The sequence below is a fragment of the Phallusia mammillata genome, chromosome 5 (genome assembly GCF_965637545.1).
Source record: "Phallusia mammillata chromosome 5, kaPhaMamm4.hap1.1, whole genome shotgun sequence".
Lineage (NCBI taxonomy): Eukaryota > Metazoa > Chordata > Ascidiacea > Phlebobranchia > Ascidiidae > Phallusia > Phallusia mammillata.
In genome coordinates, this window is record NC_137256.1 from 16,788,667 (window position 1) to 16,814,273 (window position 25,607).

A 25,607-nucleotide genomic window follows, 5' to 3' on the forward strand; every position below is an offset into this window, starting at 1 on the left:
GCAATAAAGCCTATATTGTTTAGCAATGGAGATGATCGATTTTTGTCATGCAAGAAAGCCTATTGTTTAGCAATGGAGATGGTCGGTCGATTCTCACTTTCACTTTGATTTAAACTGATTCAGTAGCACAAACTGACGCCAAATAAGAATATAGAACTACTTCCACCTTTTCGCGGTTACCGCAAAACGCCCTAAAGGACCGCGGACCCCAAACTAAACACTTCTATTCCGGAATAAAATTTAGAATATTCGGAAGTCACACGGACGTAAAAACGTTTTTATGTCTCACGACATTCGACTTTTTGTTGTTACTTGGTTCCTTGCATATTAGGTACACCGTTAAAGCAAATGAAATTTCCCACGTTCCCACGTAGCATTGAATGCTGTGTCTTCTTAAGACGCAGATTTTTATTTGTGTATTTAACGCGTATTGTCAGACAACTAGTAACAAACAGGTATTGTTACGCGCGCACACACACTGCAAAAAGAAACACGTTAACCTTCGCGCCTCCAGTTTGCCACTTTACGTTTATAGAAGCGGTTGTTGCTAACTACTAGAAACTTTCTCTGTTAATGCATTAATTTTTATAGTGTATTTATATTTTTTTTCTTAAATTCCTGACTTTCAAAGTACATTTTAACATTTCTCCCTGACGCAGATTTAAACACTAAATTCCCTGACATGTCAGGGAAAATCCTGACGTATGGCAACCCTATGATAAGTTTACTCATTAACTTTTAATTGATGGTGCGTCGCAAGTCTAGAAAAACTTGTCCAAGGGCGTCGCAACAAAAAAAAGTTTGATAACCACTAGTCTATTGTGTTTCTTGTCTTGCTCTTTTCTGGGGCTTTAATGTCTAGGCCTGTCCTGTCAAACAAATTTTAGGGCCTAAACGGTCTTCGCAAAAACGGGTCGGGTTCGGGCTGGGTTTCGGGCTTGTGCTTTTGGATTCGGGCGGGGTTCGGGCTCCAATTTCAGGCTCGTTTACAACTCTGGTCTATCCATCACATCGGGTTTAGGTGGTACGCAGCATTAGAAACAGTCGGCGCGTGGTGCGCGACCGGTACTTGGTTGAACAAAAGCAAACAAAAAACAGTTTTTTGTTGGTTTGATTGTCGTTAACAGGGTCATTAATCATAGATTTTGACAATCAACCTAGTTAATGTACGATTAGCAGTGCACGGAAATACGTAACGTAAGTATTGCTTTCATAAACTTTGTAACGGTATAGAATCACTGTGATTTGCAATAGTTTGACTGCCTAATGGTTATTGTATCAGTCAGGGGCGGCTCGTGCGAGGGGGCTGCGGAGCTGCAGCACCCCCAGTATTTTTACTTGACATTCCTATTCCAAGTTGTTGTACAAAACAATCTTTACATATAGTTTTTATGTTTGATCATTGTATACTAAGAATAATTTTTATGGCATTAATAGGCATTTTATTAAATTTAAATTAAAATAAATTAAAATAATAAAAAATTTGTATTATTTAAAAAAAAACAAATATAGGTAAGCACTTTTTTCCAAGGAATGCAGCCTGACTACCATGAATAAAAATGTACGCATTATGACGTCACATACCGTTGTAAACAAACTGGCGCCAGTTTGTGTTCTTGGTTTTTGGTAGGTAAGTTATATTGTGTACGCTCTCAAAAGGAGTTTGAGGTACTTATTAAACATTAAATGCGTATAAACACTCCCATATAAAAGATTCAATGTTAGGGTTGATTCTGATGAAGTTTTGCTCCTACTCGTGAACTTCACTGTCCTGTTTTTTTAATATATGTACTCGAACTATTTTATTCAACATCGAATTTTTAACACAGTTGGGAGACCCAGCCATATTGCGACTTAAATGACTAACAAAACGGAACTGTTCTCCCTTTTTAAATGGAAACTTTTTCTGAGAAATGAAGACCACAAAGCTGTGCAAATGCCTTTTTATTTTTGGTATAAACTCCACCCAGAACCTACTACACCATACACAATGTTTTGATCATGCATTAATATCCTAACATAAAACACAGTTTACTGGCTAGTTTGAAGCAAACATGTTTGCGATTTTCTTAAAAAAGCATTTAATCATACAATTGTAATTACAGAAGCCATATTTTTGTTTTAAACAAAAAAATCCATGTTTCACATTCTCTTTCACATTTCTGTTTTGTAACATTTTACTGTTTGTGCCAGTGCATTGCAAAAGGCTGTTTTATTCATAAATTAAACACACATAAAATATGAGTCCTTTAGTTATATGGAGTACAAGCCTGTGACTGTCATTAAAAAGGCAAATTAGGTAATCATATTGATTTTGAAATTGTATTGTAAATGAATCAATAAACAAACATCAGTTTTTCAAAAACTTCAGAAAGAAAATAAGGAATATTTATTTTTATTACAATATTAAACTGAAAGTATACAATTTGATTGAAATAGGTACAGTAAAATTTGACCGTAGTGAGAAGGTTTTTACCAACAAAAATACCAAAAACACATTTGCTGAAAGATGTGGCAGGTTTGTCAATTAGAACAAAAACCTCAAGTTATTGGTATATTTAGCTCCTGATGTTAATTAAACCTTAACTGAGTCTTCCTCACAAAATGTAAAAATAACCCAATAGTACCAAGAAAAAAATATGCACTCAGCATGCATAAAAACAGCTTCCATTATATAAACTATCTTCAAATGTCATTTGTGGTAAATATCATACAAGAAAAAAAAAATGTTTGTACTACTGTATTCGACATCCAAGTTCTAATTGGTTGGAGAAATGATTAATTTATCAATGGGTAATAACCAACACCCAGACAATATGTAATCTTTATTCTGACTGCCTGTAGAATGTAGACCAGTGGTTCTTAACCTTTTTTTCTTTTTTTTGCACGCCCCTGGGTTTCTTAATTATATAGAATAGATCTAACCAACCTTAATGATTCAGCATCCCCGCACCCCCTAGGAACAGTTCTCACACCCCTTGGGGGTACGAGAACCCTTGGTTAAGAACCCCTGATGTAGACATTGCTAAAGAAATACTAAACCTTTTCAACAAAAATAAAACTACCATGGCAACAGATTTACATATTGTATGAGCAATAAATTTTGTACATTGGAAGAAAATTTAGTATAGCCATATACACTGCAAAAATACCTGCGCACAATTATCAGCCCGATAACACAGGCGTGCATGCTGGAGATTTTATGTAAGAGTGGGTTGCACAGAAAGAAAGTGTACTGCAAGTCTGCAACCAACAAAATCTGAAAATAGAAAAAAAATGTTTTTAAGTATTTCTAGAAGTTGCACTTTTTTCAGTCATAAACACCATGTACTCACTGGATGACAATAGTAACTGACCAAATTTCTTGTTGATGCTATCATCTTGTGTAAACACCACCTCATTGCAAGAAGCATCTTTTACTTGTTTATGAGATCTGTTTATAAATTCAGAATCAATATTGATGTAAAAACCTGAACTTTCTAAATTAGTAAAATTAGTAACTAAAAGTTAAGTTTTTATGAGGAACACAGTATGTACTATTTTGAGTGAGTATTCATTTTTTAAGGCAAGGGTCTTTGGTTAACTGGACATTTTTAATGAAGCAAAATCCTTTCAAAAATTAGGGTTTTTTTCTGTTAACTTGTGAAGTTTCTGTTATTTATGTCTGTTCTTAATCTGACACAAAAAATATGTTTGTGTTCTGCCATCTGATACCTACCTCACACTTATTGGTTGATTTCTTGTCCCTGATTTCAACACCATTTTGTTGCTTTTGTAATTGGCAGGCAAAATTGTTAAAGTTGAGCAATATGTTCCCAATGGTGATGGTCATGGCATGTCAGTCAGGAAAAAAGGTTTCGCCCATCAGAACCATATGCTTTCACCAGTGGCTGACTTGATGCTGTAGACTTAAAGGGCACATGACCTGTATTATACTATTTTAGTATTCTATAAAATATTTTAAAATTTTAGTAAACTATAGTAGTGTAGCTGTGGGTGACACTAAAACGCTGAATGGGCGGGACGTCGCGGAAACCGCTCAATATCGGGTAAATTGCTGACGGTTAGTGCTATTAGGGTTAGGTTGAGGTTTTATAATAGTATATGAATCAAAAAATGTCCCTGCCTAAAACTTATTCAACTATTTCCTGACATTAGGCAAAAATGCTATGGCGGGACGTCGCGGGAGATGGCGGGACGTTTCGGGCGCGGAATGTAGTGTTCGGCGGAATTTTTTTTAATGATTTTCTATTATAAAACCTTATCCCAACCTTAATAGCTCCAACCGTCAGCAATTTAACCCGATATTTAGCGGTTTTCACGACGTCCCGCCATCTCCCGCGACGTCCCGCCCATTCAGCGTTTTAGTGTCACCCGTAGTTGTTCTTTATAGGCTACAGTCTTTCTAAAAAAACAAACAAAAATACATTGTGTGATATTAAACAGGTTGCAGACGATGTTCGCGACTTTGCGCAAAATAAATTACAATTCAAAATGTTATCCGTAAAGTTTTTTTAACAAAAATAGTTGGTGCAGACTGCAGACTACATGTCACATTATAACAAGAAGCAACAAAACCGGTATCACCACGCGCCAAATTGAAACCAACTACCATGACGGAAACAATCACCTGGCTATAGTTACCGTAGTCAGGCTGCATTCCTTGGAAAAAAGTGCTTACCACAAATATAATAATATGTTATCTATGGCGGAGCTGCAGCTCCAGTTTCGTGACGTTTCATGACGTTTTCAGTTGTGCGCATGCGCACTTGGAAAAGCTACATGCCGGGCGAAATAGGCGAGAGGGGGCTGTGGCTCGCGCAGCCCCTCCCGTGACGTAGCGCTAGTTGTGTTGTCTGCTTCGCGTCAGTGAGCTCCAAAGCCCAACCCGTGTACTGTATTTTTAAGTTCGACAGTGAGTGCAGTTAAATAATTATTTTGCTATCATTAAATTTATTGTTTGACTGTTAGTCGTGACTTTTTGAGATGACTGTAAGTGGGTTTCAGTTTTTACAGTTATCATTGAATTAAGTAAGTGTATCTAACACCTTGAAAAAGAAAAAAGGTCATCTAACACCTTGAAAAGTCACAATTAACCTTTATAATAAATAACTGAATTAAAAAGTTTTATGAAAGTATGGGACAAAACATCTGCTACTCCAATGTCATGCAGGAATAAGCAACAACAAAAAATACTCAGTTTGAGTTCTTAATGCTACAAAAGAAAAATTAAATTTGTGTCTGTGAAGTTAAATGCCTCACTGAAATTCAGGCAATATCAAATGCAGACCAAACAACTGCAGAAGCAACAGGAATTTTGAAATACCTGAGTGAAGACAGTTTAAACTGTGGATTTGTTAACACACCATGTGGACAGTATTTGCAACCAAGTGCAATCATGCGTATTGGTATAATGGACATGTACTGTTTTTTCTAAACAGTAGCTGCTAAATTGCTTCACAGGAAGTGTTTCTTAAGAATGAACATTCTACAGACAAGATAGTAGTGACACCAAGCACATCCTATTGTTGACAAAGAAAAGCTGGCTACTCAAATGAAAATGTTTCTGTAGATCTGATGTTCATAATTACTTTTAAAATTATTAATCTAGAGATGATGTTTTGACAAGTTAAATTACTAGGATGAAAAATCCTTTTTGCTGTTTCCATGATTCCTTCAAAGGCAAAACAGTTCTTTTTAACACTGAAAAAGATGCCAATTTTTCTGAGGAACACCAATATTTCCAAAAGACTTGCACTTGCAGTGCTAGTATTAAATAGAAAAACAGTTTCTTGGTTATCATTTAAGATTAAGGAAGAAGCTATCAATTATCATGCCCAAACTATAACTTCATGATCCATTTTGATTGTAAAAAGGAAGCACAAGATTTAGTAATATGGTTTAAATTTAAGTAAGAGTGTTGAAAAATTTTGAAGCTTGAAGGCGTTTTGCACTTAAAAGCGGAATTATAAGCTATTTGCCAGCAAGCAGCAATTATAGCAGTTAAGAAACTAAAATACAATTAATAGTCTGTACACAAAAAATCAAGAAAGATGTTTAAATGAACAAGTTCTTCAAGAAAAAAAATTAAATGAATTTCTGAAACCAATGTAATGTGGTTGTTAAATTTGTTAGTTATGATACCAATAAAAAGCTGTATGTCTAGTTTTTATGTGTGACAATAATCTGTGAAGTGTCATAGAATATGTTAAAAACGCTGACTGTGACTAAATATACTTAAATGAAACATGACAATTTTTGTTGTCGAACTGAAATACTTTTTCGACTCAGCATTTATATCTATTTTTTCTATTACTTTTTTTCTATATTCCCTTGTGTTTTACCGTATTTACAACCGCTTCGTTTCGAAGCTGTGCCATGTGTGTTTTTGTTTTTTCACATTATTACTGCATGTTATTGTGTTTGGCCCGTCGCTGTGCAAGTCAACAAAATACACAAATGATGCCGTCTGCTGTTTACACTCGTGTACATTATTGCGTAACAAAAATTACGTCACAATGGAGTAGCTAATTAAGATTTGTATTACTTGTTTTTCTGCACAAAACGATGGCTAGAAAACTAGAAATGTAGCGTTTCAATATATTGCCAACTTATATATGTTCAGTAAAGGCTAAAATTTCTGGGGGCAGCACCCCCACAAATTTTAGGCACGAGCCGCCACTGGTATCAGTATCACTGCTCCACCCCAGTTTAACTTTAGAATGACAATAACATAAAATTTTATTTATTTTGAATTGCAAAATGCGTCAACTTAATTTTAAAAGTCAGTAGCCATTCACGAGTTCAAGCAAGGCACTGGAACTTCAACAGTGTTTAAAAAATGTAGATTGTGTGTGCGCTGTGGCTCCAGCAGTATACAGTATAATCGCCAGCACGTTTGTTTTAAAGCTAAAAGAAATTTCTGCACATTTTATGTTTCGGTTTGCTACAAACAAACCTAAATATCAATGGGGGCCACCACCGCCTATTCGGCGCCTATGATAGCGACATAAAAGCACTAAAAGAGTCACCATGCGGAAATGGCTGCGCAACGTTAACTAAACAAAGTTATGGAGCGTTTGTCAAAATATGTTGTAAAGTAGGCTGCTTCATTTAGAATAAAACAGAGTTCTGAGTAAACGTTTACGTTTGAAGTTAAGAGTAAATATTTGCGATGAAATGTAGGTACTTTTAAACTTGAAAACAAACAACATTTGTGTAGCGTTGCATGTTTTGCACGAAAGTAATGACTAAATTAAAGCAACCTAAGAGAGAAATGCTTTGTTTGGTAAGCAAATTTCATGTGTTGCTGATACAATTTGGTACTCCGAATAGTTTAGGAAAACACCAAAAAAATAGCACGCCATAATTACGCGAAGTCAAAACTATTTTCCGCGATACATGTGTGAAGCATTATTTTTGGGGTTGAAGATAATAAAAGCACACAGCAGTCAGTGTTTTGCCTATTCTTTTAATTTTATTATTTTATTAAATAAAAAATAATAAAATTAAGTCATGCATGGCGGATTTAGTGCGACAGACTGAAATTTATGAGGAGAGTTTTTAAACAAATAATCGATAAACCAGAATTACAGAATGTTCCGATTGTCAATAATTTCTGATCAACAAGATCAGGAAAATCACGTTTGTTGCACGTGTTTCATAACTTTATGGGTGATCATTCGGTCCTGTATTTAAGTAATTACCTAAGTCAGTGTTCGGCAACCTGTGACAGTCCGTGAGGGGTTTGTTACGGCATAAAACTTGCTTAAGGTTCACGATGAATCAAAGTTGTAATAATTGTAATTAGTTTTCAGTGCTGAACATTTGCGGTTTTTAGAGGCCGGTCCGTGATATAGATTTCAGTTTCAAACCAGTCCGCAGCGTAAAAAAGGTTGCTGATCCCTGACCTAAACCATATTAATATTATTAATTAAATCATATCTATTTTTAAACTTTCAGATTGTGTTTTGTATTTTTTAATTCAAAATTCAGTTTACTGTGATGATGAACTTTTACGTAACATATGTTATTCTCACCTGCAATTCAATCTATGCATGCGTTGTATATTGATGTAAAATGGTAAAGGACTCACAAATAAAATGTGACGAGAAATTGTAAAGAAGCACACACCTCAATGTCAACAGGTTTAAATGATTACGTGCAAAGTTAGCTTCTATAAATGTGATTGAATAAAATGTCAGGAACGTTGCAGCGCCATGGCACAATGGGATCGAATTGAGCTACTAAATGTAACACAACGTTATAAATGAAAAAGTAACTATAAGAATCCTTAACACTTATTGCACTTGTCAAACAAAGTCAATTCAGATTCCGTTCTGGAATTGAATCAGGAGACTAAGATAAAAAGTAAAGAAGCCTATACCTCTTTGCAATCAGCTTAATGCTTAGATTTGGTCGACAACGTAAAATGAGATTTTATATGAGCCATTTTGACACGTACGCTGTGAGTACGAACATAAAATTTTAAAAGATTATTCACAACTATAAACGCTTCATTATTTTCCCAGGCTCTTATACTTCGTACACAAAACGTTTGGAAATCGACAGCGGCAGGATTTGTACTTTTCTGATTGCATCAAATATTGTTTGTGACGAACGTAGATGTAGCGTCTGTTCCGTTTGACTCAAAAATCCCAGCAATATATGCCCCTCTATCCCCCAAAGTGTAAAAAAATTTCTTGCGACAGCTTGCTTTATAATTTAATTACAGACATGGACATGGATACTTGGAAACAAATGAGAGTTCTGCATCAATTGCTGTTTTCAAAGGAAAATATTGCACGAGCAAGCAAATAAGCTCCAAGAAAGTGAATTTCTTCAAATAGCTCGAGATTTGCAAACTACAATAAGGAAGTTCCGTTTAAGGTCAAGTTTACGTGCCATAGTAGGGTAATGTATGCTTATGTTTGAAAATGAATGGAAAAAAAGAAGTCTGTTTAGGTTGCACGGTGTTTCTATTTCATGCATTATGTTTTGCCAATTATGTCTAAAATTCATTAACAAGACATTTACAAACTTGAGGTAGCCAAACTACTGCATGCGTTTCGTATTGGTACACTACCTTACACATACAACTCCATGTTCACACCTATTGCGTCAGTGCACAACACCCGAAGGGCTGAAAACCAGAACTACTTTCATCCCCGCGTAAACACCGCGTTCGGCACAAGATCATTTTGTCATCGAATTCCAAGAGTATGGGAAGACTTACCACACACTATCAAGTCTCTGCCCCGCTTGTCTTCTTTTAAAAAACAGCTAAGACTGCATTTATTAAGGCAATATGACCCCTGAACAATTAATTTACTTCCGTGTACTTGCTCATACCACAATACATGCAATACAGCTTGTTCTCCTATGTCACAACTACCCTAGTCTTCTTTTGTGTTTTTGGTGTGTGTCTCAGTTTTTATCTTAGTGTGATTTTACTTTTTTATTTTTTTATTTTATACTGTTATATCATTCAACTGAATAACTTGGTCACATACAAAGGAACAAAATACTGCCGTAGGATTCGTTTTTTTCAGATCGAAGACCGTGCAGCACCTTCCCCCAGCGAACAACATCAGAGATCTCGCGATCGATTCTACAAAAGCAGAGGAGGAGATGTCGACGGCAACAAAGTCATCGTCGCAACGAACTGTCCTCGGGACACCCGGATCTGCCTATGGGATCACAGGTAACGTTCCGAAGAACCGAGCTGGTGTTTCCGTTTAGGCGGGTTTTATTTGACGTGCAGAACCTGCGGGTTTAACTAACGTCTTATGCAACCGTACGTACCCCGTCAGGCTCGTGCGGTCGGTTGCGATCGTACGGCAGGACACACTTGACTTGACTCTCAGTTGGTGTTCACAACTAAATAAATGTATAGTGCAGTGATTTTCAAACTGCGTGCTGAAATATTTTCCTATTTTAAAGTGCAAACATTCCCTGGTGTGTAAGACTTCATGGCGAAATACTGGTATGCATGCAAGTTTACAAAGCTTATATATTTGTTATTGTTATTATAAAGCATCCCACCACAATAAAGTTAAAAATTGACTTTGTTTGAACAACTTTTATTATATTCACCCGCGAAGTGTACCGTGGAAGAAAATGTAAGTACGTTAATGCAGTGATTTTCAACCGGTGTTCCGCGGAACACTAGTGTTCCGTGAAAGATCGTCAGGTGTTCCGCGAGAAATTTGCTGGTTTGAATATAGGATTCTAATGTTTTAGACTTCTATGGTTTGAGTAGTGTTTCATGTCGAACACCGGTCGAAAATCACTGGTTTAACACAATGGGCGGAAATGGCTTATCTTTTATGAAACTATATATTCGCCACCACCAGTTTAAATGTTCTTTCTATAGTAAGTGGATTAATTTATTGTTGTTTAAAAAAATAAGACTCGTTGTATTGTAATAAAATAGCTGAACCGCGCGTAAATTGCTAACGGTTAGTGCAATTTAGCTTTTGGGTGAGCTTTAGGAATAGTATAGCACTTAAACCCTGTCTCTGCCAAAACGAAGTTCAACAAGTTTTCTGACGTTCAGCAAAGTTGTTTGCGCGGAAAACGATGAATCATGGAATATCCAGTGTTAGGCGAATATTGTATTTAGGCACAATACTAGTTTTTTGACGTTACGTTTTCACAAAACCTACTCCCAACTTCAATAGCGCTATATTTTTCATCCGTTTCAGTGATTACGTGATGTGCGATTTAGCAGTTCCCGCCATTTAGCGTTTTATTGTTACCTTGAGCCTAGTTGTTCATTACATCAAAATTTCGTTTGGAGTTCCGCAAAATTATTTTAATGCATAAAGTGTTCCGTGGCTCAAAAAAGGTTGAAAAACACTGCGTTAATGCGCCGCATTTAAAAGTTTGAGAACCACTGGTGTAGAGCAATTACCATTTTTTCAGAAATATATCGAAATAAAAAATTTACAAATCTGCTTTGAAGAATACAAATCAGACGTTGAGCCCGTACGTATATTTTGCCACATATCACACAAAATATTTTTTTACCACAAATCTGACAAATCGTTTTTTCTGTTTTATTTCCGAGAAAGAAGAGAAACGCTTTTCATTTGAAACACGAAGTTGCGGAAGCAAATGCCAAGGCCAAGATGTTGCGGGGGCTAGGTGCATGTGCGTGCCTGCAATGAATAACAAGCCCCGGAAGCTGACTTTTGGTTTGGAAATGTTCTCCTACTTCAGCTGAGCTTCTTGGGCTATGTTATTCTTTACTTGAAAGCTTGTTAATTCTTCTGCTTCTTGTGGCTCGTATCGGTCGTCTGCGGTAGCGAGTAAGTTCATTATTACGATTCCTAAAACTTGCTGCATAGAGCCGACATAATCCACAAAATATCAATTTAGTTCTTGTCTTTTATTCTGGTTACGCAACACACATCAAGTCTCATTTATCTCAAGGAAAGGATACGATGGAAACGAGCAAGATCAACGATAAACATTGACTTTTAAACTGATACTCGTTTTTCGTGCGATCATTCCAGAACAGTACCTTCGTTTACTCACATCAGTTATTAGTTTGTTTTAAGTTAAACGCTTGCAAAGATATGCAGCACTGCAATGGATTGCACAACTATTTTGGAACACCCGGTTTACGCAACAGCCTATCTTATGGTCAGGTTGTTGGAACATACCAGTAAGACGGGAACATGTAACAACCACACTGAATATGTATTTCCAATAGTTACTGAATCATGAGAACACATGGAGCAGCAAAGTTACACCGCTTAATACCATATGTCGCAAAAGCAGCGTATAATTTCCATGGAACGAAAAGTCATGCTTGCAAAGTTAAAATTTTCCATTACTTAATGCTTAGCCAAACCAAATGTCAAAATAATGGTTTGAAAGCACGTGACCGCTACAATAACTCCGGAGCTATAGGAGGATTAACTGTGTTCTATGTTCTATAAAGCAGGATAAAAGATAAAAGTACGCGGATGGACAAATATACGATGCAATTAAGACACGGAAAATCACTCGTGCTCTGCCGTAAATTGATTCACTTCTCAATTTTATTGTCGCAATTGTTAAAAAAATGTTTTTGATTTTCGGCAATATCTCTATATTGGCAGTTGTGCAAGGGGTGCATGAAAATACAACAACATACAAATGTAACTTGCAAACACAACAACATGCAAGTTTAACTTTTAAACACAACAACATGCAAACTTAACTTGCAAACACGTAACATGTATAGATGTGTTGCGATTTTGTGCTTTGGACTGAGCGAGGATTGTGCTAGAGGTATGTGTACTTTAACTCGGCTCGCTCGCTTTTGCAGTCAATAAACATTCCACGTGTCTTGCGATGTAATCATCGGTGTTCTAGAGGCAGCGATTGCCGTACTGAATAGCAGTTGTTGAGGCAGCGATTGCCGAGCATGTTTTACTCTTGCGAGAGAGCGAGGGTGTTAATTACGATCGAGATATGTTAAAAATATTCACTCATATATTATTTCATTAGACGTTTGAAGACATGATATGGAGACAATAGTTTCGGAACACTTGCTTGTCTGCAACCTGGCCACGATTGACTTGACAAAAAATTTCTTTAGGCAAATTATCTTGCCCTACAGCCCATGTCAAACCGCTGTACTTGTTAATTTGATGCACACTCGTCGAGAACGCTTTGCGTGATCAGTTGCAGATCGTCTGCATGTTCACCCATATGGGTAGAAGAACCGGTGTGTTGTAACAGCACGCCAACTTTGACGCCGTATACAACACACGTGTTGTTTGGAGGTGTGTTGTTCAACAACACACCTGCCGTGTTGTTTGAAGCGGCAGTTTCGCGACACATAGTGTTTGTCTATCCCCGATAAATAGTTTCTGTTTAGCCAACCAAACTACCTCCCAAAATACATTACTTTAGGTTTATCTAAACCAGCGGTTCTCAAACGGGGGTACGCGGTCCTTTAGGGGTCCGTGAGGCAATTTTAGGAGGACCGCGAAGCGGTTGAAGTAATTCTATAATCTTATTAGCGTCAGTTTGTGCTGCTAAATAAGTGTACGTTGAAATTAGAATTGATAATCGACTGTCTCCCACGACTGCCACTTTCGTTTGAATGAAAAGATCTAGTTTGGCCTCAATAAATATCTAGAATCATCTAGATTGAAAACAGAGCTCTTGCTAGAGCTGCAGCACCCCCTAGATATTTTTACTTAATGGTCCTACCACAATAATACAGATAAGTTTCATTATAGTGATTTTTTTTATTCTTAAGTATAATTTTCGCCTTGATCGGCATTCTTTTCTTTTTTTAAAAAAAATATGCCAATAATATGTTATCTATGGTGGAACTGCAGCTCCGGTTTCATGACGAATCGTGACGTTTTGCACTTGTGCGCATGCGCACTTGGAAAAGCTACATGCTGGGCGAAATAGGCGACAGGGTGCTGCGGCTCGCGCAGCTCCACCAATCACGTAGCGTGTGAACCGGCCTGTAGTTGTGTTGTCTGTTCCGGGTTTACTGTGCTCCAAAGCCAAACCCGTGTACTGTATTTTTAAGTTCGACAGTGAGTACAGTTACATGATTATTTTTGATGATTATTGGTTAGTCGTGACTTTTTAAGATGACTGTAAGTGGGCTTCAGTTTTTGCAGTTATCATTGACTTGAAAAGTGTATCTCACACCTTGAAAAAGAAAAAAGGTCATCTAACACTTTGAAAAGTCACGATTAACCGTTATAATAAAAACCTGAATAAAAAGCTTAAGAAAAACTGGGATAAAACATCTACTATTCCAAATATGTCATGCAGAAATAAGCAACAACAAGAAATACTCAGTTTTAGTTTTGAATGCTAACAAAGATAAAACAGCTTTGTGACTGTGGAGTTAAATGCCTCACTGAAATTCAGGCAATATTAAATGCAGAACAAACAATTGCAGAAGCAACAGGAACAGCTTAGTGATGACAATTTCAAGGTTTGGTTTCTAAAAACACCATGTGGACAGCATTTGCAACCAAGTGCAATCTTCTGTATTGATATAATGGACGAACTGTTTGTCTAGTACAGTGGTTCTCAACCTTTTTTCTTTCGTGGCCCACTTTCATTGCACAAAAATTCTGTGGCCCAGTAAATTTTTATGAAAGAAAGAAACAACTATAAAGTAGGTTCAGAACAAAAAAAACTGCAGGACATATTTCCAACAGATAGTAAGTTCAAAATAAGTTAATGCAAAACAATTATAAAACAGCACTTTCCCTTCTTTAATCAAGAACTTTTAGTTATGACCGAATAATTGGACAATTGATAGCCTATGCTGCTATTATCTGGCTTTATTGTAATCACAAAGTAGTTTATTACATCATAAACATACGGGGTTGCAGAAACTCAAAGTAACTTTATACCGTAAATAGAATAATTCAAATCAATTTACATTCCTTCTCAGTTCCTCCCCAAGCCCATTATTCTTGTAAAATTGAGTGTAGAGACACAAATGAAAATTCTTAAAAAAGCTTCCTATTTGATTGGTCTGTGGCCCAATCAAAATGCTTCCATGGCCCACCAGTGGGCCATGGCCCACTGGTTGAGAACCGCTGGTCTAGTAGCTGCTAAATTGCTTCACAGGAAATGTTTCTTAAGAATGGACATTCTACAGAGGAGATAGTAGTGACCAGCAAGCATATCCTATTGATAAAATAGTTACTGAAACTTAAAAAAAAGAAAAGCCAGTTAGCCAGCAATTTCTATGAGTCCCTCAAAGGCACAACGATTCTTTTCAACACTGAAAAGGATGCAAACTTTTCTAGGGCAGTGCTCCGCAACCTTTTTTCACGCACGTCACACCATACAATACGGTGGCCCACAAGTGCAATGCAACAATTTTTTGGCGTGCATTTATTTTTCAGTGCAAACATTTATTTTTCAGTGCAAACATTTATTTTTCAGTGCAAACATTTTTATTTCAGTGCAAACATTTATTTTTCGGTGCAAACATTTATTTTTCAGTGCAAACATTTATTTTTCAGTGCAAACATTTTTATTTCAGTGCAAACATTTATTTTTCGGTGCAAACATTTATTTTTCGATGCAAACATTTATTTTTCAGTGCAAACATTTTTATTTCAGTGCAAACATTTATTTTGCAGTGCAAAATTTTTTTTTTGTTGCAACCTTTTTTTGAGCAAACATTTATGGCTTCATCACCTATGACTTACACGGCGTGTCAAAAATTGCAAAAAGACATGGTAGGCATTGTGCAGCCTACAGTCGGAGCTTAGGATGCAATCAGACCTTGTCCGGGCCAAGTGTGCTAAGCGATGGCTTAGTGCGGTGGTTCTCAACCTTTCATAGATCGTGCCCCCCTTCAAGTAACCTTAAGGACCTGTGCCCCCAATAAGTAACCCCTTAGGACCCAGTGACCCTTGCACAAAAAAAACGCAGATAAAAAACTTACTTAAATTAAAGTCCAGGATTTATAGGGGTAGTAATAAATTTCTATAAAACAGACAAACGGCATAAATATAAAGACATGGGCCATGCGTACCTTAACAAGTACAGTGCTCACGTTTTACAAATTGCTATGGCCATGAAATTAGGTAAAAAGCCGAATCCTAAAAATAGGCAACGGCAAATCAACTTTTTAGTTCCAGAATCGTTAAAGTTTATTGTTGAAGAAAAAATCACATCAAATCAAGTAGGTATGGTACTTGGTGGCCCCAATGTGCCACGAAGACCGAGTGACAATTTGTCGATTAATTTAAAAATACGAATGAACATCCATATGTAATAAATCCAAAGTCAAGACATTTGTAACATATCCTTAGTTTTGTGCATTACGAAAGAAAGGGGTTACGCCACGAAGGAAAAATTACTTAATGTCTCTTGGCGAATGTTTCTTGTGAACCGACACGAGTGGCCCAGAGGGCCCCGGTTCAGAATCACTAACGTAGTTCATTGAACAGGGTCTAAGTCTAAGCTGGTTAAGTCTGGACTTAGCGAGCTAAACAAGGTCAACTAATGGCTTAACAAATTTAACACGGGCTAAGTATGGACAGATTGGGGGCGGGCTAAGCTGGCTGTGAGAGCGAAGCGGGAGTACAGTTTCAGGCGTAACCGGGAGAAAGAAGGCTCAATAAAGCCATATGCAGCAATGGTTTCTAAAGGACTACTTTCTAATAGGGCACAAATAAAATCGATTTTAATTTATCTGAATTTTCGGGACTTGAATTAAATATATGTGTCGGTTTACCTACTTCACTTTGACAATATGAAGCAAAATAGCAAAATACTTCACTTTGGCATTATAAAGCAACATAGTTCGATGTGGCGGACAATTCGATTTTTTTTTAAGAAGTTAACACAAGGGTAGAAGTATTGGACCTTTATTTTAAACTAGACAATAATAGGAAGTGTGATGTATATTGCTTGACAATGAAGCCTATTAGCAAGCTTCAATGTAAAACAACACAACATTTTACATGTCCTACAGTGCAGCTAAGACAAACAACTCCAGCGTTTTGGTCTTTGGCATGGTGTGCAGAGAGTAGGCTACAGACAGAATGTAAATGTGGATAAGTGCAAAAAAACAATCCATCTTAACTTTAAATCCAGAACATACTTGTTATTATAATTTTTATTAACTATAGAAAGTACTGAATTGTTTAGTGGGCAGGGATTACAACCAATTGCCTGTGTAATGTACAGGTTTATCACGTTTCCACAATTTTCAAAATTTGGAACCTAAAAAATTTTTGGCACTGAAAAAAAAAATGTTTGCACTGAAAAAAAAATGTTTGCACCAAAAAAAATTTTTGCATCGAAAAAAAAATGTTTGCACCGAAAAATAAATGTTTGCACTGAAAAATAAATGTTTGTATTGCAAATAAAATGTTTGCATCGAAAAATAAATGTTTGCACTGAAAATAAAATGTTTGCACTGAAAAAAAAATGTTTGCATAAAAAAAAAAATGTTTGCACTGAAAAAAATTAATGTCAGCCAAAAAGTTGTTGAATTGCACTTGTGGGCCACCGTAATACAAGCTTTAAATGTTCGGCGGCACACCCGAACCCAAAAAATTCGATTTGAACATTTGAAAGCCTAAAAAAGCATTAAGCCAGGGGTCTTAAGCTTCTTTGAGGGCCGAAATAATTTTTTACGTTAGTAAAGGGCCGTAATATTTAAACGTTTTTGGAATAGTATCATGAACAAAAATATTATGTGCTTAAAATGTTGTGCGTTTTTGCCATTTCATGTACATAAAGCATTTGTAATGCAATCAACAAGAAACGCATATACAGTGTAGCAAACTAAAAAAACAGCGAGTACAATAAACTACTATGTGTGAAAACAATGGCATACAATGACGAAACAATTAAAAAATATGACTCAACAACTGGAATGAATTGCTGATTTTCAACAGGAGGGACTTTTTCCACCTTACGATTAAAACGTTGCATAGGATTTTAAACCAATACTGATAAAGAATGATTGTTTCTTAAAATCGGTGGCCTGACAGCGTATTCCACCTGAGGTAAACACCTAAAATTTAAAAGTTAGTTCGCGGGCCGCACAAAAACCCTCTTAGGGCCACACCGGGTCGCGTGTTTTGAGATCCCTACATTAAGCCAGTATAAAGTATATTATGACGTAATAAAACATGAATGCGTAGTGAGTAGTGTAGCTTTAGTTTGGTGGTGTTGCAAACTGTATCATTTGCTATAAATAAAATTAAAACAAATTTAACACAAAAAGTTATATGTTTTGCGGCGGCACACCCAGCATCGTCTTGCGGCACACCAGTGTGCCGCGGCACACCGGTTGCGGAGCACTGTTCTAGGGAACACCATTATTTCCAAAAAGATTTGCACTTGCAGTGATAGCACTAAATAGAAGAAAGTTTCGTAATTGTCATTTGGAAATCAAGGAAGAAGCTATCAATTATTTTGCCCAAACTATAACTTTATGATTCATTTTGGTTGCAAAAAGGAAGCACAATGTTTAATGATATGTTTTAAATTTAAGTGAGAGTCTTGTAAATTTCAAAGCTTGCAGAGTGTTGCACTTCAAAAAAAGGAATTATATGCTATTTACCACCAAGTAATGCAGCAAGTATAGCAATTAAGAAAGTTAAAAGCAATTAATGGTCTGTACACAAAAATTAAGAAAAGATGTCTAAATAAACAAGTTCTGACACAAATGTAATATGGTTGTTAAATTTGTTAGTTATGATACCAATAAATAGCTTTTGGCTCGTTTTTTTGTGTGGCAATAATCTGTGAAGTGTCATAGAATATGTTAAAAACGCTGACTGTGACAATAAGTTAGTAAAATGAAACATGGCCATATTAATGACTGAATAGCAAGTGTGTTAGTTAGTGATCATTGTCACAACCAGTTTTTCTTAAATGTTGTCCAACTGAAATACTTCGACCTTTTTCGACTTATTTATTACTAACTTGTTTCTATGTATTGTTGTTGTGTTTTACCGTATGTACACCCGCTTCGTTTCGAGTCTGTGTCACGTGTGTTTTTGTGCCACATTATTACTGCATGTTATTGAGTTTGGTCCATCGCTGTGCAAGTAAACAAAATTCCCTAATGATGCGTCTGCTGTTTACACTCGTGTACATTACTGCGTAACAACCATTACGTCACAATGTAGTTGCTAATTAACATTTGTATTAATTGTTTTTCAGCACAAAACAATTGCTAGAAAACTAGAAATGTGGCTTTTCTATGAATTGCCAATATTTGTTTAATGAAGGCTAAAATTTGGAGCAGCACCCCCAGAAATTTTAGGCACGAGCCGCCACTGTGTTTGTTTATGTTTAAGGATGGGATTGGTTCTATTGAGACTAAAACCTAGACTAACAGTTTATTAAGCCTAATGTTTATCCTTCTGTTTGTATAGGCAATCTATGATGTGTTGTTAATATTTAGAATTGTTGTCTGACTATGTATCTAGCATTTTGCCATGTGTGTTATATCGTAGCTCATTACATTGAAATTAGATGGTCGTGTGTAGGCCTTGCAAGTGGTTGTAGACATTCGGCGGTATTACCTTGCTAAAAGTAGTTTAACTTTTATTTAAACGGGAATTAGCACACAAAGATCCACAAGCGTAAGAGTGAACTCATCCTTGATTGAAAACAAATTAAAACACTGAATCGTTGTTGCCATAAAACTATATTTCAATTTGTGACACCAGTTTAGTTTTCAATTTGTGACACCGCGGGTGATTATTCATGCGAAACGGGAACTAATAAGCAATAATTATACTTTATTGCTGTCTTGCGTAAATATTCTTATCATTAATTCGTTGTGTACTGTGTGTAAATTTCTTATCAATTTGTTAAGTTTCGGCCTTTTATAAAATACTCCGATATGAAACGGAAACACAACGCTTTTGACTTATATCACATTTAAAAATTTTGTAATTACGCAAAGTTTTGTTACCTAAATTTTTTTAACAATTCATTATTTGTACCCTTACGCCACACTCACTTTTTTGTATGCTCTGTCTGGACACAGACTGCGCATTGCGTTAACGTGCGGAAAAACGGTCCGTAATCTGACTTGCGTAAACGGACCGAATTTGCGTTCCGAAATTGTATGCTTATGCTATACACAGGATCCGAACGATGCGACGCAGCTTGTAGCAGAAACTTCAACCAGCACTTAAAGGTATATAAACAACAACTATGGGCATATGATTTCTCTGAATAATAAAACATAGTTACAAATTTCTATACCTGGATGCTTTATTTGCAGTTTTCTTTATTTCAAATATTGTTATCAGCAGCACTGACAGAAATATGTTATGAACTGAATCTTTGTTGACCCCTTTGTTTGCCCAATAACTATTGTTTCCTATATTAATAGCTTTTTGTATCCCGTTGTTGTTTTGCGTTACAAGCGAATTCGAAGTCCATCTGTTAGCCAAATTAAAAATGCAACCTTGCATATTACCCCATTAGTAGAAAGAAGAGAACTTGGGATTTGATCAAAATAACTGATATTAATCAACAAATCTAGACTCTAGAAATATCTCTCAGTTTTTAGTAATCACCAGACCCCAAATCGCATGCGTACGTCCTAAAAAATAGAACATGTTTTTTCGTTCCAATGGCCTTGCATTAACTACCATCTTGTCCGTTTTTAGACGAAATGCACGCCCAAGAAAGGCCACGAACCGAAATTTACGAGCGTATATGCATGACTGGCCACTACGGGCGAAACCAGTTCCGGCCGCAGGAACGCAGCGTACTGCAGCGCGTTTTTCCATTATCTACCAATCGTACCCATTTACTATTTTACGCAACATAACGTTGTAATGTTGCGCAGTTGTTTGCGGCTTGGTTAAGAAGTGTATATAAACGTTTGAATTGTTGGGGTTGGTCGAGTTGACGTCGTACTTATTACTACAGAAGAATCGTTTGCTAATTTTTTTTGCACTCTCGGTCAGGGCTACTCAAGTGGCAGACCGCGGTCCGCATTCGAACCTTAGAGTCGTTAGATGTGATCTCGACAGGCTTTTGATTATTACTGCATACCCTTTTGTTGTGTACTTTTCTGTTAATTAGAATTGCAGTTTTAAAACTGGAGCCGACAAAAAAGATTTCTTGAGAGACCACTACACTTATTACACATGCAAGGAGGCGATTGTTTGCGCACAATTTTATGTAGTATTGTCTGATCTGTAATACCCTGCTTGGACGAAGTATTGCAAAACCGGCAGAAATGTATTATGGTCTGCATGCATTGTACTGCTTTTGCAGGTGTTAAAGCAGGGGTTAGTGCTCAAGCCAAGCTTTTGTTTCGCTCGTAGTAACACTAGACTTCAATATTGTGTTTATCCAGCACAGCAATTACAATTGAGGTCGAGTACTAAAATTGTGACGACGACAATACAAAACGATGCAATCACGTTATAAAGTCAATCGTATGATTTTTGCTTACTCGTATTGCAAAACACGATACTCCACAGTATAGAGTTTATTTTATTGCAATGTGCAAGAACAGCAATATGACTCTATCTTCGAACGAACGGAAATATAATTTATTTTAATAACTATTGTGGCGAGCTAACCCCATTTCCATTTTCTATCGTTCTATGAAATCGTTCTGGTTATAATGTAAACATTACGCGCGATAGCAAGGGATAAGATGAGTTATTTTCGCTTAGGGAACATAGTGAAACAAAAGCACTAAAACAATTTATTTCACAAAGCCGGAAATAGCTGCCCGACGTTACAACGTTATGGAGCGCAAAACGGTGTTGGTGGGACTGGCCGAGATGTAGCAAATTTGCTAGAAATGCATATGTTTTGTATTTAAGTTACTTATGAGTGTGTGCAAAATAATTTGACCACAAAACAGCTTGATCATGTGTCAATGTCTTTAACAAACATTACTGGTTACAGCTATAGGGTAATATAATTACTGCTGCTGTGGTTAAAATTCGGCAAAGGAGAAGCAATGGCTGAAGTTGGGCAACCAAAAGTGAAAGAGTTGCCACTTGGTCAGTGTTTCTTAACCTTTTTAGTGCTCGTACCCTTTGAGCTTTCTTGAACTTTTCTCGTACCCCCTGCCTACAATGGCCGACGGAAGTAAATATAATTGTAACAATGAGAAATAAACTCAGTGCATTTATAACTTATGTTTCGAATGCATGCATTAAACCAGTATTGTAAGTTCAACAATATTTACAGCACACCAACAAACAGTCAATTCAAATCAGTCAAAGACATATAACAAAGTAACTTGTTACGCATTCTTCACAAATATGCCTAAATAGCGTACAATTTCACACTGCATGTCGTACCCCCTGCTCGGGTGCTTTGTACCCCTAAGGGGTACACCTACCCCTGGTTAAGAACCCCTGCACTAGGTACTCTTTTTTATTAAATAACATATAGTTGTTAAACATACAAACTAACCAATGTACTTCTGGACCAATTTCCAAAAGTACTAATTGCAAGTGCTTTTGTTCCTTTGGGTAGAGCTACTAACTAACACCATTCCCAGGGTTGCCAGGTGGATGGATATTTTTGTGAAATTTGGCGTTTTTGCTTTTTTAATGAAAGTTTTGGCTTTGTTTGTCAAAGAGTTATCTTTTTGGTCCAACAAAATTTAGATTAGATTCGGTAGCTGCGCTTCTCACAATAGGTTAGAGTCAGCTTTCAGGTCATTACTATACCTATGTCACAAATCCTCCTGTCTGGCCAACCAACCAATGAATGATCAGACATTAGAAGCTAAGATGGCAATCCGATTGTTTGTGTCGGGAGTGACGAGTGGCATCGAGGTTAAATAGTTTTAAATGTCTAATAATGTTGTTTAAAAAGTGGAAACCAGCTTGCGACAGTGAGAAAAAGTGCATGAAAGTGGAAAAACACTAAGCTATTGTACGAGTCCAGGCCAAACTAATGCTGTCTTGTAAATTGCATCGCCAAAAATGTTGAAGGATTTTACTTTTAACAAATTGTATTTCGCCTAATATGGTGGTGATCATGAAGCAAAATGTTCGAGTGATAAAAAAACTAAATAGGCAATAGTTGTGTATATTTACGGTAAAAATCACAATGGCCTTCTTTTTCAGTTCTGGCCCGAGACAAAACAAGCAGTAGAAGCCAATAATAAAATGACCACAATTAAACAATTTTGTCAGATTATGTTGCAATACTTGTTAAATAGATAATCTATTAATTACAAATTCCTGTAGCACGTTATCCATGCCATTGTATTTTTTTCCAACACCAGTTACAAAATTGTACCATATTACTAAATTTTAGAAGAAGTATACACCAGTGAAAAACATGGATGTGATCAGACAGGGGATGGAACTGCAATGCTAGCATATGGAAAGGAACCTTTTCCACAAATGTTTGTAGATGGAAAAACTGATGAAAAGGTATATAGTAGCCACCAAATCTTTTTTGGTTTTATTGTGATTTTATGTATCAAAACCGGTCCTACATACGGAACAAAATCGGGGGTATGCTTTAAAATTAAAGTTACTGATACATGTGCATCTAAAAATGGGTTATGTGATAAGGGCTGAATAAACAAAATGATGTTAATTTGATTTGTATAATCACATATGATTTAAACTAAACACTGTGTTTGAGTTAAATAAACTGCTACATATTGTAAAAAGACAAAGTTGCTTTTTGTAAAATTCTAAAGCAAGATAATGAACCAATTCCCCATGCTCAATTCACAAATCAAGTCAAGCTTTATGGAGCAGAACAACAGAAAAGCCAAGCCAGGAAGGTAATTGATTGTGACAACTTGTTCCACATATTGATAACTATAAGAACTTTAAATCTTAAAGAACAAAAGTGTTCATGTAATGACATATTCTTTTATCTGCCAATGAGAATAATTGTATCTTAAATAAAACACTTGATGCAGGTAAAGGTACAAGAAGATGCAGAGAGAAGAGAGGAAAACTTAGAGGAAGCCAAGCAAGTGACCATAATTGAGGATAAATCTCTTCCTAAAGCATTAAAGGTCAATGACTAAAAATTGCCTTTTACTTAGTGTAATAGGTTACCTTAAAGTTAAAATACAACTTTCCTAAAAGAAAATATGCTGTAACCTGTAACAACTGCTGCTGTTGAAACCTTACAAACAGCATCGAATTCAAGACTTTCATATATATTTTAGAGACTATTAAGACGTTTGTTCTGTCCTATTTTCAATTGCAAACTTATTTTGCTTTTTATTCCATGCAGATTAAAATTTTAGAAGTTGAAAAACATCTAGATGAAAGGGTAAAAGTGTCTGGTTGGGTACATCGCTTACACCGCCAAGGTAGGTTGAATGTAACTAACGCTGTGCAGATAATTTCAATAACTCTTCTAGATATCACATTTGTGTCGCTTTTTTGTGATGTATTGACTTTATTTCAAAAACAAATCTTAGCCGCACAGTTGTTCTAAAATGTTCACTAATTCCGAAGTAGCTACGCTATATATATTGCCAGCTTTGAAACGTTCTAAAGCACGACAAAGTGAAGTGCACAATTGGTGGATAGATGGCGAACACGCTGCAGCTTTGCCGTTATGTGACTGAGACTTACATCAGAGGGTTAGGTTGGCGCATTAGGCCTTCGAAACTGAGGAGTCTATGTCGCTGGAACCAGTCGAGTTGGAACCTAGAAGTGGAGTTTAACAGGAAAAGGAACCCTATCGGATGGTTCCAGGCGCCGGAAGAAACGGTGCGGCGCAAATACAGTGACGACATTCCGCCATATGTAATTGTAGTATTTCAAAACACAAAATCCCATAAAAAACAAACAAACAAATAAACATATAAATTAGAAAGAAAAAGAAAAAGAGTCCATGAGAGCCTAAAAAAGTAGAAGGGATTCAGGTTCGCATAAATTGATCTTATCCTAACCGGTGGTCAGCTGCCTGGGGAAACAGCTGCAGCAAATTATCTACTAAAGTACATGATCTAAGAGTTTTATACTTTGTTTCATACAATGTAAAGTATTCTAAAAAAATTGTAACGTTTGGATGGACATTTTCATTTTTCATCCTTAACCTCAAAATATTCGTTTTCAGCTTTACCAGTGCTTCGAAAATACTGGCCCTAAATGTGCTGAAAAATATTGGCAAAACCTTTTTAAGCTTGCGTTGATGTTATCAACTAACTTTCCTTCGCATAAACACGTGTTTGTTTTTTATTTCAAAAACAGTCTTGTTAAAACGGCAAATGGCGTGTATAGTAAATCCGTAAATGTGATATAAAACAGGTGTGGCCAACACGTCGATCGTCTGCTTTTGACCGGTCGATCGCCACTAAATTTGACCATAATGAAAAACTTTTTCAGATGAAAACAAATTAAGTAATATCAAACAGCCTTTCTGACATATTGACACAACGCACAAATGCGCAATGACACAATTTAAAAATCATCAATTTATGCTCAACAATTGTGATTTTGGCACCAAATTATGCCGTATTAACTACAATGTTTGTCATAACAACTTCAGTGTTTATGTTAACGAATCAGCTGCAATTAATTGGAAAAATTTAAAAGTAAAGCATTTTACAGTTTAGGGTTTCTTTGGCCTGATATGCGACTGATTATGAAAAGTTGGTAGACGACATGATGACATAAACATCCCACTGACTACTTTGATGAAAAATTTGTACATATGCGACATTTTATTGTAGTAAGACTTGGTGATGCTTGACAATTAAATTGATTTAACAAAAATGTCCTTCAACTGGTGTTAATGTTAAACAAAAATACTAGTTGTTTCTATCCATAACTTGTATTTTCGCTGACGTTTCGTCCACCAGAACGGTAGGACTTCTTCAGAGCAATGAATGACGAATGCAAGCAACAAGCGAAAGGCGCAAGGACAGCGTGATACCATGAAAAATAATTATATTATAACAAAGGCCATCCGAAAAGAGTAGCGTCCGTTGCCAAACGATGAAGCGGCACTAATGTCCGAAATTTGATGGATTGGTCGGGCGTCTTGGGTGGATTTTTTTTCAAACCGTTGGTACATCGAGCTGTCCCCTAGGAGCGATTGAGCCTAAGTTCGTAATGTAGTCTATCCAAATCTGATGTGGCCATATTCTTTTTTGATGGTACCGA

The 25,607-nt window shown here is 36.4% G+C and overlaps 2 protein-coding genes and 1 long non-coding RNA gene across 8 annotated transcripts in view; 2 read left to right on the top strand and 1 right to left on the bottom strand.

Annotated features, from left to right (window-relative positions):
- The first annotated feature begins 1,519 nt into the window (after positions 1–1,519).
- LOC145230326 (uncharacterized) lies at positions 1,520–2,211 on the top strand. The gene is made up of 2 exons (XR_013860629.1): positions 1,520–1,630; positions 1,830–2,211. It is a non-coding gene; the product is annotated as an uncharacterized LOC145230326 (long non-coding RNA).
- Positions 1,929–4,668, bottom strand: LOC145230324 (uncharacterized). 6 transcript variants are annotated; one of them, XM_080095719.1, is made up of 4 exons: positions 4,631–4,668; positions 3,719–3,908; positions 3,336–3,433; positions 1,929–3,243 (listed from the first exon to the last, which is right to left on the bottom strand). In XM_080095719.1, the coding sequence occupies exons 2-4, from the start codon at positions 3,760–3,762 to the stop codon at positions 3,062–3,064; spliced, it is 324 nt and encodes a 107-aa protein (XP_079951845.1). In that variant the 5' UTR covers positions 3,763–3,908; positions 4,631–4,668; the 3' UTR covers positions 1,929–3,061. The 6 variants fall into 6 exon arrangements, with proteins under 6 accessions (XP_079951845.1, XP_079951846.1, XP_079951849.1 ...); XM_080095720.1 differs by having other exon boundaries at positions 4,645–4,663; XM_080095723.1 differs by lacking the exon at positions 4,631–4,668 and having other exon boundaries at positions 1,929–3,259; positions 3,357–3,433; positions 3,719–4,346.
- Positions 4,669–21,417: 16,749 nt separating this feature from the next.
- Positions 21,418–25,607, top strand: part of LOC145229998 (asparagine--tRNA ligase, cytoplasmic-like) — a 12,819-nt gene continuing 8,629 nt past the window's right edge. Inside the window, exons 1-5 of the mRNA XM_080095348.1 lie at positions 21,418–21,506; positions 22,780–22,898; positions 23,174–23,260; positions 23,402–23,500; positions 23,725–23,803. Coding sequence (XP_079951474.1) covers positions 21,464–21,506; positions 22,780–22,898; positions 23,174–23,260; positions 23,402–23,500; positions 23,725–23,803 — 427 coding nt within the window. The 5' untranslated portion in view covers positions 21,418–21,463. The remainder of the gene's footprint in view (positions 21,507–22,779; positions 22,899–23,173; positions 23,261–23,401; positions 23,501–23,724; positions 23,804–25,607) is intronic.

Excerpts from the sequence above, each read along its gene's own strand:
- LOC145230324 (XM_080095719.1), bottom strand. The coding sequence starts at position 3,762 with ATGGTGTTGAAATCAGGGACAAGAAATCAACCAATAAGTGTGAG. Across the intron at positions 3,434-3,718 it reads AATCAACCAATAAGTGTGAG|ATCTCATAAACAAGTAAAAG; the intron begins GTAGGTATCAGA and ends ATTTATAAACAG. Across the intron at positions 3,244-3,335 it reads TCAGTTACTATTGTCATCCA|ACTTGCAGTACACTTTCTTT; the intron begins GTGAGTACATGG and ends TGTTGGTTGCAG.